Raw genomic sequence first — 12,085 nt, forward strand, 5'->3', positions numbered from 1 at the left:
GTTTCCAGAGTTAAAGATCACGTCTTCAAAAGTCTTGTTTAGTCTGATCAACAGACAAAACCAAAAATGTACCCAAAGACATTCAATTCACAATTATATCACACACAGAAAAGCTGCAAATATTTGTATATGAGAAGCCCAAACCAGAGAATGTTGGGTCAACTGAGTCAGTTAATTTACTAATTGTTTCAGTACTGATATCAAGAATTAGTGATGGTCTGACACTGCATTCACTGAATCTACCTTTCTATGAATGCAACTGATCAGAACAAAAGATGAGATTTATTAATTAAGAGGGAAAAGGGCATTAGGTTAATATGCAGAATTATCAAAAGTGCAGTTTAATCTGCAGCAAAATTATTTCACTATTTTACAATGTGTTTGCTGACATTTTACCTCCAGAACAGCAAACATCTATCAACACTTTTCCAACTTAAAAAGCTTTGTAGTCTTTTCACATTTTTTAAACCAGCCGAGTTCATTCATGCTAAAGAGCGCAACCTCCAGAATACCATCTGGTACCACAATGAAACAACACTGGCTTTTGGCTTTTGGTTAACTTCACAGGCTGCTCAGCAGAGCGATGGTGTATATAATGATTGCACCATTTCAAAAAGCACCTTTACACCATGAAAACAGGTCACACACGCACACCTGGAACTGTTACCGTCAAACATGTTCCAGTTGGCGTGTTTCTTCTAGAAAACCTAAAAGGTCTGGATCCACCTGCTAGGACCATACGCACACTCTAGTTATTAGCACCCTGTGGCCATTTCTGCCTTCACAGAAAACAAATAGGTGACAGCATTGGACTCGCAAAGACAGGAAATTGCTTCATGATGCAACATCAAAGAATATCTGCATCTGTAAAAGAGCTGTGTTTTTTTTGGAAGGCTGTGCCATCTGAGTGTAAGTGCAGCAAAACCAAAAAGTAGACCATGTCGCTACTTCTGTCAACTGCTTCGTATAGGTACATGCATACAGTTGATTAGCAATTAACTGGGAAGGGAGATAAGAGACCTGTAAATACTCAACATGCGCCCTCTCTCAGTTGCACAAGTTTCATTATCTAGACTCAGGTTTTGGGTCCACTTGATCTTTTACAAAATTCCTTTTGTTGGAAATTTAGCAAGGCTGGTGAAGACAGGTTAGCCACCTCTCATATCCAGAGAGGATGGCAACAGGAAGTGGAGGTTTTCAGAACTTGCTCAAGGACACACTGGCTGTGATGGGAGTTTGTGATGATTCAGGTGTTGACAGAATGCTTCCATATAGGACTCTTGAGAATTAGTCCAATCCTAAATATACTCCAAAACAGCCACAGACAACAGGCCAGACCATTGCAAAAAAATTACACCATCCTAACACTCAAAGTATAATTGATTCCCACAACAGTAAGTTTACAGTAAAATCCGCATCACACATTGGTCGGGTTGGTCAGTAAACCCAACCCATTGATCACAGCAACACTATGTTCAAACTTTGCAAACCATTATACTCCTATATATACTCCTGGCTGCAAATGACATTGTTTTTCATAATCAGCTAGTTAGTACTTCTTTAATTTGATTAATCATTTAAATATCAAAAGTAGTGAGTCCAAAAAGCTGAGCATTTTGAGTCTTGTCCTTAGCGCTGCTACATGTCTCAAACGAAACAGAAAAGCTTATCTCTTCAGCTTAGCCTTTCACCACCTATGACCTTCCTGATACAGACCTGGAACTCTTGTTTGTGCTTTGCCTCACACTCATGCACTTCTTTTAAAATGTTGTATTTTACTTGAGGTCACGGATTCCATGTACTCAACTTTTAACTGTATTTTATTACTATTATTCAGAGGGGTTTTATTTTCCATTTTATGTTACATTCATTTGCAATCCCTGTTTTTATGTTCATTGTGTCTTTTTTATGTGAAGCACTTGGTGCATGTAATTAATTTATTACTCAGCATTATTATCCTTATTATTATTACTACTATCAAATAATCTGTTTTCCGTGATGACACAAAATGACTGGGTATAGTGTTTCAAAAAGTTGAATCTGATAAACTGAATTGCAAATTGAGTGTGCCACCGCAGTTTGGACTTAAGTTGTCACCTGCACACGACACATTTAGCCTGAACACGGCACATGAGTCATGAAGCAAAATTTAATTGTTTTACAGCTGAATTTTTCTCTGCGTTAAAAAAAATAGCACTGGTCCAAATGCAGTAAGAGACCATTTAATGATAGACTGAATGGCTTCTTACCCAAGTGTGCCGGTCTGTAGCTGTTCGAGTTGGACAGCCTGTATTCACACCCATTCGGAATAAAACACCCAAGTTTAGAAGCACTTTTAAAGCAGCAGCAGGATTTATGAGCCACTGTCCACCTGAGAAAGGACACTGAAATCGAGGAAAAGCGGCTTTCGTTGTTTTCACCCGGTGTGGCTCCCTGATGCGTGTCGGCTGGGCGTATCATTAACCGCAACTGCCAGCCTCTGTTTATTTTGTGTTCCTCTCTGTGTCTCGCAATCGGAACACTGTATCAGTAAATGGTTACAGTGTTCTAAAGTAGGAGAATGAGGTGGTTCTGACCGCTGGCGTATGAGGAGCAGGAGAACCATGGTTTGGTACATGGTACACAAAATCAGCAGATTACCTTCAAAACTTCATGTGCAATCTTAGATCCTGAAATTCTCAGATTTGCCAAAACAAAACTCAAATTGCTGTTTCCTGACACACAGTTTGTTCACAGAAAGATTACAGACTACAAGCATTTAATGTACAATGACTTAAAAATGAAAGCTGCAAAATAAGCTCAATTAACGTATTGCTTTTAATTATCTTTTTTTTTATAGATTGATTCAGTCTGACAGCAGATAGGAGCTACCAGCTTTATATACACTGTCATATTCCACACCTTCAGAATACGTGTGATTATAATGCACAGCAGAATATCTTAAATTGTTTTATTTCCTGGTATTTACAGTTAAGTGGATTGATTTCTGAATTTATTTTATGTTAACACATTGTCTCAAAATATTCTTGAATGTAAACATCAATCTGAAAGTAGCAGTATTCAGCTCTTCAATATTGACCTTCTTTATCAAGAGAGTTGTTTGGTCAAGGATTTTGTCACATTTACCGAGTCAACATCGCCAGCCTTAGTTAGCAGATAACGAGGCTGTTGATGGCAGTGTTTCAGCTGAACCTGGGTATCGTGCTGGCTTCCCTTCCCTACGGCTCAGTGTCCTAATACTGTGGAAACGTCACTCTGAGCCGAAGTGCTCACTGAGGGACAGCTTGTTGTTCGGAGACAGTTGGAGTGGCTCGCGTCTCTGGCAGGTGGCCAGCAGCGGTCACGGAAAGCTGAGGGCAAGTCAAGCTGAATGCGACGATACTAACAACGACTGGCTGTGGGGACAAAGCAATAAAACTGATTTCTCTGATGCTGTTCGGTCAAAACTAAAAATCACTCAAATCTAAAACACTTACAAACCACAAGCAGTCATCGATTGTTCTTGAGGCTAAAATGATTTCACACAAAGCTGCACAACAGGCATAATTAGTCTTTATATTTTTGCGGTGCGTTACGACGCCAGTCTGCTGCTCTGATAATGCTCAGACAAAACTGCAAAAGTTTTGTGACCTTTAGCTTGAAACGGGCTCACATGGAGACAAATGCAAAGTCCACGGGAGCATTTAGTTTCATCAAGGTCACCGAGTTCATTATTTGAAGACCAAGAAATCGTTTAGCATCTGTGAGCCATCTGATTCCAATGCAAGATTAACCATGAATGCCAGCTGAGACATCATATCTTTCCATCTAAATTTGTTTCAATCCCCTTTGAATGAAAATCAGCACTCATCACATCCTGGCCAGACGTGTCTCTATTCTGACGAATAAAAAAACTTAAATAGAGGCTAAACTTTTTAGAGCTGAGTGAAGCCATTCGGAGTTGACCTCAGCTCAGTTAACAGCTCCAATGAGATGTTTTCATATCACCATTATATCAAAAGACATTCAAAAACAAACTCAGTAATAGTTAAAACTCAGCCTTTTTCAGCCCCTCAGTAACCACCCAGTGTGACCACACCGCTTTAAACAGTAATCGATAAACTGCTGCTGTAGAACAACAGCTGTCCTTCTGTCATTCACTGCTCTTTTCTATATGAATCTAAAGTGAATATCTTTTGAGTTTTTTTTTTCTGTAACATTAGATTAGCACTGCTGAGGCACTACTTTGAAATCCAGTAACCTCTCTTGGGCATCCATCACTAATTTAACATTTTATAGATTAAACAATCAAGCAATTACATTAGCCAATAGATTATCAATCACATAATACCACTGATGCAGTAATAGTTCAGATCTACCCATAAAGGGATGGATAACCGTAAAGGGTAGATCTGGCTTAATGGTTTAAAATTCTGTGTATTACCTATGCTAGTGCTGCTGTTGAAGAACCGAGCTGTATCCTCCAGCACTTTGGGCTGGTTCCTGTCATTGGCCGGCCATGATACCCCTCTAGCAGATGTCAAAGTGTGGGATCCTCCCTGGAGGCTGGACCTGCTCCCTGTGTCCAAAGAAATGCCGGGCCTTTCCGCTTGAGGAGGCTCTGCTGAAGCCGGCTTGGCGGGTGACGACTTGCTGCCGCTGCGAGATGACACCGGCTTGGATTCCTCATCGCTGTCAAATCCAAATGGATCCTCCAGGCCATCTCCGGACGGACGGGGCCTCTTGTAAACCCCCAGGACAGAGTCATTCTTGGGACCGCCAATGCGCTTGGAACCCACCTTAGCTTTGTAGGTGGTGTCACCCCATTTGGTACTAAGGGTGCCTCTCTTGGTGGACAGAACCTCGTCGAACTTGGACGTGCCCTCTCCTCCCTTGCGGCTGTAGGTTTTACCGAATCTGGATGTCATTGTTGCATCTGGGTCATATTCTCTAAGACAAGAGGACAACAGAGCAGAATGAGCAGTATCTCATGTAAGAGTTTATAAGAACATTTTCATGGACATCATTGATGTGATTCACAACATTTATCTTTTTCACAGAATTACTCAATAACCATATATCAAGTTTTTATTTAAACTTGCAGACACAGCAGTAGCCAGTGTCAGTAATGTTCTGCCATCAGTTGATTGGAGTTAACTACTTCCACAGTCATTGATTTTTATAAATATTAGTCCAGAAGTCATCGCCCTCTAAATATTCTTGTAAGAAATAAAACAAATTACCGGTTTATCACTATCACTGTTTAAATCTAATTGCATTCACAATCATGTTAGCATGTTTGAAGAAGTGCAACTAACACAAGGTGTGAGAATTACAAGTTAACAGCTTGAGTACATCTCAGCCAGCTGGTTTGACAAAACAAGGGTAACATTAGCTTCCCAGCGAGCTAACTCTGGTAAGATGCTAGCTGAAGAATTAATGGACATAAACAATACCACATAACCCACTGTTGGATGTGTGAAAAATCAGGTCGGGTACCAGTGTAATTACGAGGCGAGATATGTGTTATGTACAAATATAACACATGTCCCGAAGTTACTATTAACGTTAGTTCGAGTTTTAGCCGTTAGCATTAGCAAAAAGCTCAACAGAGCAGACAGGAGCCGTCACTCTAGCTAACTGCTAGCTTGAAGCTAACGGCTAACAATAACTACAAACTGACATCGTGTCGTGCCACAACCAAAAATAAAACCAATCATAGGCTATGTTCTACTGGTAAATGAACACCCACCGTTATCCGTATTTCCACTTACTTGGTGAGCTAAAGGGTCGATCCGCACAAAACACACTCCAGACCAGCAAAACGGCCGTTAAACTCGCACAGGACCGGGCCTGCTTTCCTGATTCAAGCTGTCCTGCACAGTATAAACAAGGCCGAACAGACGCCCTGAGCGGCAAATTAGCCGGTTAGAAACACAATAGAGAGAACTGCAGACCCAGACTAATGAGAAAAGATACAGTTTATAACACCATCGAACGAAATCGGTTCCTATTTTCAAGCTAAATCATAGTCGATTGTTTCCTCCGGGTTGCGACGAAGGCTTCCATTGGACTCCCTCGCTGCGTCAAGTAGCCGGGGATAGAAGAACGTGCCCGGAACTTGGGTAACCGATCCTTAAAAATAAAAGTATAAAACATTTTCGTTAAGCCATGTTGGCATAGACTTTTTTGTATACAAAAGGACATTTGCAAGGTGTGAATTTAATACAGACCCCTTCATCTGTATATTATCAAATTTCACGTTGGTACAATATTTTGTTTTGGTTTTGGCAGGGTGGTTTTTGACTAGTTTGTTTTCACAATTATAACCGGAATCGCTTCTATATAGCATTGCGACCTTCACAGTAGTGGCTTCATCAATCTTATCATTACAAATGCCGCGTTCAGGAACTCCCATTAAACTCGTAAAAAGCTAAATTTCAAATGACAACTGATAAATGGGCCATGTATTTATTTATTTGCTGGGAGCATGCTAATAAAAACCTAAAATGTACTTGATCGTCTCTCTGTGAGTGCGTGTGTGTGAACTCCCACATTTATTGAAAAAACAATGTTCCACCCTTAAACTTACAATGTGCAACAGCATCATTATACAAGAGCCACGCCTTACAGACACTAATTAATGGATAAATCAAATCGCAAAAACCTGCGGCAATTCCACTGTCGGTATGATTAAATGCGTACTGAATGATACATAAACTGTGACGTCAACTAGACAAGACTGGGATGGAGCTCAAACAGCAAAAATCCCAGTATGCTATCCATACTCCAAATAATGAGCCAAGAAGAAAATTTAATATTTCCAAAATATTTTTTGAGGCTGTTTATTTATGGTGCTGCTGAATTGTGTTGCATTATACTGAGAGTTCTTTCTACTATTTTGTACTCCTTTTCATATCAATGATGGTAGAACTAGTTTTATCTTTTCTCTCTGACTAGGAGATCAGAGTTTGTTGGGGAGTTCACTCTGTATCCAACATTACTGAAGTCTACACTCCATACTGTAGGCCCCACAAACTCTTGTCTACAAGTAGAGTCTGCAGTCACCCTCAGTTCCAAGTCTTTGTTGTCTCCAACCCCAACATCCTAGCTGTGAGAACCTGAGTTAAATCCTGAGCCCAGAATCCCACTAATCAAACCTTTCTGGGCTTTGGGAAGCTGCTGTTTCTTTCCGTGTCTGACGCTGGTCAGATCTTCCAACTTGTGGACTGGCAGTGTTTGGACCCAGAATCACTGGACTGTAGGAGACTATGTCCCTCATGGTGTTCCAGATGTTGAAAGTCACACTGCCCAGGTGTTCCGCCATATCTACCTGTGCTCCTGAGCAGCTGTGGATCATCCAACAGGGGCCGCTGCTGGCTTTGACTGAGTCTCTGACAGAGCTTTTATCTCTTTGCCCAGAGTTTCAAATCTCTTTCCCATAACCTGCCCCTCATCCTCCCTCAGAGCATCCATCCTGGCCTCCTCATCCTCTTTTAAAAACTGCTGAAGCTTTGTAGAATCTTCCTTAATATGCCTCTCTGTACATTTAGACTGGAGCTTGATGTGTTCTACTGTTTGATTAAAGTTCAGCTTAACTTCATTACAAACCTTTAACTTCTCCTGTAGCGGTTTCAGGGATTTCTGGAGCTCCTCTCTGTGATCTATAGCAGCTTCTTCGATTTGTCTGAACCTGAGGTCAGAGTGTATTTTCACATCTCGGCAGTCAACACACACACTGGCTGCTGATGGTCCAGAGAAAAGAGCTTGAGTCTCTCAGAGTGCAGAATGCCACAGACCCTTATGAGGCTCTCTGATCTCTCATAAATTCCCTCACACGGGTTCTTTAATGGCGAATCACAAGGTGGATCACTCCATTGAGATACTGTCAGACTGGACACTTGCTAAATCCCTCCACAATAAAACTCCCTCAAAGTTACTTTCACTTCATTTTTCTTTGATCATTTTATTATTTTATTTGTGGAGTCAGCTGCTGGTGACAGTATTCCAGATTTCCCAGTTCTTCCAGCATTCCCTCCTGAAGCTTGTCAGTGGAAATCTCTCATTGGTCTGAAGGTGAATCTTATGGTGTTTGTGTTTATTGTCAGTAAGGAGGCTTAACAATATGCATTTCCTGGTTTGTTAGAGGTGAATCACACAATAGGTGGAGCCGTGAAGGATCAGAGCATCCCAGATTAGGGAAAGTTGTGGTTTTGGTTGAACATTAATAATGTCAATCGGTTGTGCCTCATGTCTCAAGCAATTGTTGACTTTTTTCAATATTTACTTAAGACCACAGCCTCTCCAAACCCTCAGCAAGTGCAAAGTTTAATCACGGAGTCGCTATGAGCAGATGTTGTGCAAGATCAGATATTGTGGCAAACAAACGAAATCTGTGTCACTGAACATTTTACTGATGTGTTCAGTGTCAACATTTATTTTGTGTCGTGCCAGATACATTAATAAACAACATTTCCTCATTCTGTTGATAACAAACATGATCTGGGAAACAGTTTGTGATTACAAAATATATTCGCTTTTGCAAATTAGTCACTGTTCATGTCCCTCTCTTGTCAAACTTAACATATTATGAATGGCACATGTGCCAAGCGAATGTGACTGATGCATAAAAGTGCTCTAAATGGTTCAAACCAAAACTAGGATACATTTGTATGGTATGAAAATGTTTCAACTTGAACGACTTGCAGTCACCTCTGGAGGTGAATGAGAAAAATAACTGGACCACCCGGTCAAAGTCTGCGCTCTCACACACCATCAGAGGATGTTGGTTCTGAATCTCTAAATGAGTTTGCAGCCACATCACAACAAGTATTTTCGGCCAGCTCTCTTTCCAAATGTAGAAATTGTACAGATCCTCAAATTCCTCTATTTTTCTGTGGAAAAATGTGCCTCTGTTTCCTTGTTTTTGAGGAGAGATGGGGACACCAGAGCTGGACGGCTGGTACTTTCCACTTGCCACAGGACCTGAAATGATCCCAGTGCTTGTTGACATGCACCCTGCTATGGCTGTCTGTTTCTTCAGGGCAGTCAGGTCATCTTGGAATCAAGCCTTTCTTCTTCAAACCTCAAAAACCTGTTACTGCGGAGCTCTAAGCCTGGCTGAAATCCCTGCGTGGCATGCTGTGGCCCCTGTGCCAGCATCAGCCGTCCTGCCAGCCAATGCGCTGATGTTGCTGTACCATGAGGAGTTTAATATTCTCACAATAAAGAGCCAATCTGAGTTTTTCACAAGGATGCAAAAGCTCCATGAGCAGGCGTTGGTTGTTGAGAACCTGGCAGTGCTTCGAGGTGGCACATGGAGTGTTCAGGCATCATACGGTTTTGAAGAATAGACTGGCACAGGGGCTGGCATCAGCGCTTTCTGTAAAAACAATTAGGCCTTTGACATTCAGCAGATAGCAGCTGTAGGATCAACTCTGGCAAAGACAGAGGGGATGGAAGCCAAATGACCCACCACCCCAATCAACTCACTTTCTGGGAGATGATGGCTCAGACAGGAGTGGGGGGGCGTCAGATTTTTAGCACTTCACTTTGTACATTGCACAGCACCCAATGAAGCCCCGAAAAATTCAGGTCTTTCAGGACTTCGAGGGGTCCATAGTAAGACTCTCTTGATCGATTGTTGTGGCTGAGTGAGGGACAAAATAAAAAGCAATCCAGTGAATACCACTGGCTTTTGTCACACTGGGTTTATTTGCATCCTCTCATGTAGGGAAGATGGAAGGAGTGCTCGAACAAACAGAAGAGGGGCAAAAGAGGGCACCCCTGTCTGGTGCCCCCTATGGACTTAAAGAATGGGGGCTGGAGTTTATGTGTGTGTTTGTGTGATCTAGATATAAAATAAATGTTTTTAAAACCTGAAACATTCAGGCAGAGGGACCATTGATGTTGTTGGAAGCTCTCCTCGCCTCATGTTGTCCAGTACAACACGGTTACAAAGTTTGGTACATTTTTTTTTGTAAGTCACCAACCTGTCCTGACCCTTAATATGTGACTTCATAGTGAGTATTCTTCACTGGGAACGAGACTGAGAATATAGTGAGATTTTCATCACTGAATTGGCAGTTTTAAAACACTGTGCTGTGATTTTTGTCTCTCACCACTAGGTGTCAGCACTTACTCATAATCTATCTCTGCTTTCTATCTATCACTAGCTCATCCTCTGCCTTTGTCTTCTGTTTTCCTTCTTTTTCTAGTCTCCCTCTCTTTTCATGTCTTGTGATGTCTTTACGTCTCTTCTCACCCCTTTCCTCTACCCATTCCCTCTGGTTGTTCTATTATACTCTAGGAATTGACCTTATACTTCTCTATCTTATTCTCTTCTTGATTTCTTTACTTACCTATTGTTAGTGTGAAAAACACATGCACAGAGAGGTAAATATTATATTATAAGACTTGCAGGCAGACAAAGGGAAGGTGTGTGCATTAGCTGAATTTGATACAGCAGTGCAGGCATTTGTGTTGGAGTTAAACATGGGCATTTTATCTGTGTGAGCATGTGTGTATGAACAGGTTGAATATACAGCAACTGTGTAACATGGAAAAATAATGCTGATAAATGAATAAAATAAATATGATACCTTAAGGCTTGCATAATAAACATAATATTTCTAGATTAAAACAATGTGCAAGGGGAACTATGATTTGGAGAAGGAACTGTAGTGCAAATGCCACATTTCACCCAACAAGCTGAAGATGTTTCTGCATTCACAGACTGGACAAATGGACTTTTGAGTATTCATTCAGACAATCAATGTGTTGTTCAAAAGGGGCTGATTTCAATCGAAGCTGATGCAACATATGTGACTGTAAATCAGGGATGGTGCAGGATCTCTTCCTCACTGACTCGGGTGGATGTACTCAGTATATTACAACAGTCATTCTAACCTCCAGTTTGTGCCTCATTAGCATCAAGTTTGAATCACAGGGCAAAGCATCAGTTTCTCTGAAAACTGAAAACCTGGCATTGATTGAAAAAACCCAGACTCGCTGCTGTTCTGAAGGTATATAGATGAAAAACTATTCCATCGTCTGTACTATAAATATAGAAATATAAATATTCTTAACCTGCTTCCTCTCCAGCTACCAGCTGCTTTCTTTGTGTATGTTAAACTGCAACCTGGGAAATAGATACATAAACTGAAGTGAATGAATGCGTCCCCTGTGCACATCTGAGTGAATGTGATTATTACATCAGAGTGACAGTGACTGTTGACGTCCTTGTGGAAGGAAGCATTGTTAGAGGTCTCTGTTTTTGTTTTGCAAGACTGCATTTACCATCATCCTTTGCAAAGAGAGCGAGGGGAAAAAAGGTCCAACTCAGGTCATGGATTGGTTGGAAATCTTAATAATCAAGTTTTAAGCAGTAATGTGAGGACATATATTCTGCCTTCAAAATAAAAGCAGAAACGTGTCACTGACAAAAGACAATAATGCTAATAAAATAAAATCAATTTTGTGATGTTTTGGATACTTTTACGTTTGCGCATCATTGGAATAAAACAGGTGGGGAAAGAAATCATTTGCAATTCATCTGATCATAATAGCATGGACAAAAGCTATGCAACTGGTGCAAGGTCAGAAGTATAAGCATGTGATCACAAGCCAAACATGTTTAGTACTACTGATGGGCAAACTTTTGTTGTATAGCTAATTTCTAAAAACACTTTGTGAGTCAAATATTAATAGAATATATAAAAAGAAAAAGACGTTTTGGGAAATACATTTATTTTACAGACTTCCAGTCCTGGAAGTCTGGGCATCACTGCTTAGGCTGCTACCCTGAATAAGCAGAAGAAAATGGATGGATGGACATTTATTTTCTTTCCGGTGGAGAGTTAGATGAGATGATCGATGCCACTTTCATTTTTAATCCACTCAAAGAAAAATTTTACAACAGTTGTGTCACCATTTTCTTGTCCATAACCAGGAACTTCCTGGAGTTTCCACCTGCTGCCTGGCAACAGCTCAGAGCTAACAAATAGTCCACAACAAAATCCCTTATAAAGCAGCAAATTGTGATTTTTACTCTTCAGTTTTTGGACAGATTAAACAAACTAGACAAACGTGTAAATTAATGAGCCTC

General features: G+C 40.8%; 1 protein-coding gene and 1 pseudogene across 1 annotated transcript in view; both read right to left on the reverse strand.

The window, feature by feature from the left end:
- waplb (WAPL cohesin release factor b) overlaps positions 1 to 6,052 on the reverse strand; it is a 28,960-nt gene extending 22,908 nt beyond the window's left edge. Inside the window, exons 1-2 of the mRNA XM_041962816.1 lie at positions 5,754 to 6,052; positions 4,424 to 4,929 (exon numbers count right to left, since the gene is read on the reverse strand). Coding sequence (XP_041818750.1) covers positions 4,424 to 4,907 — 484 coding nt within the window. The 5' untranslated portion in view covers positions 4,908 to 4,929; positions 5,754 to 6,052. The remainder of the gene's footprint in view (positions 1 to 4,423; positions 4,930 to 5,753) is intronic.
- Positions 6,053 to 6,918: 866 nt separating this feature from the next.
- Positions 6,919 to 11,283, reverse strand: LOC121625237 (annotated as a pseudogene).
- Between the last annotated feature and the right edge of the window lie 802 nt (positions 11,284 to 12,085).

The sequence above is a fragment of the Chelmon rostratus genome, chromosome 21 (genome assembly GCF_017976325.1).
Source record: "Chelmon rostratus isolate fCheRos1 chromosome 21, fCheRos1.pri, whole genome shotgun sequence".
Taxonomy (NCBI): Eukaryota; Metazoa; Chordata; class Actinopteri; order Chaetodontiformes; family Chaetodontidae; genus Chelmon; species Chelmon rostratus.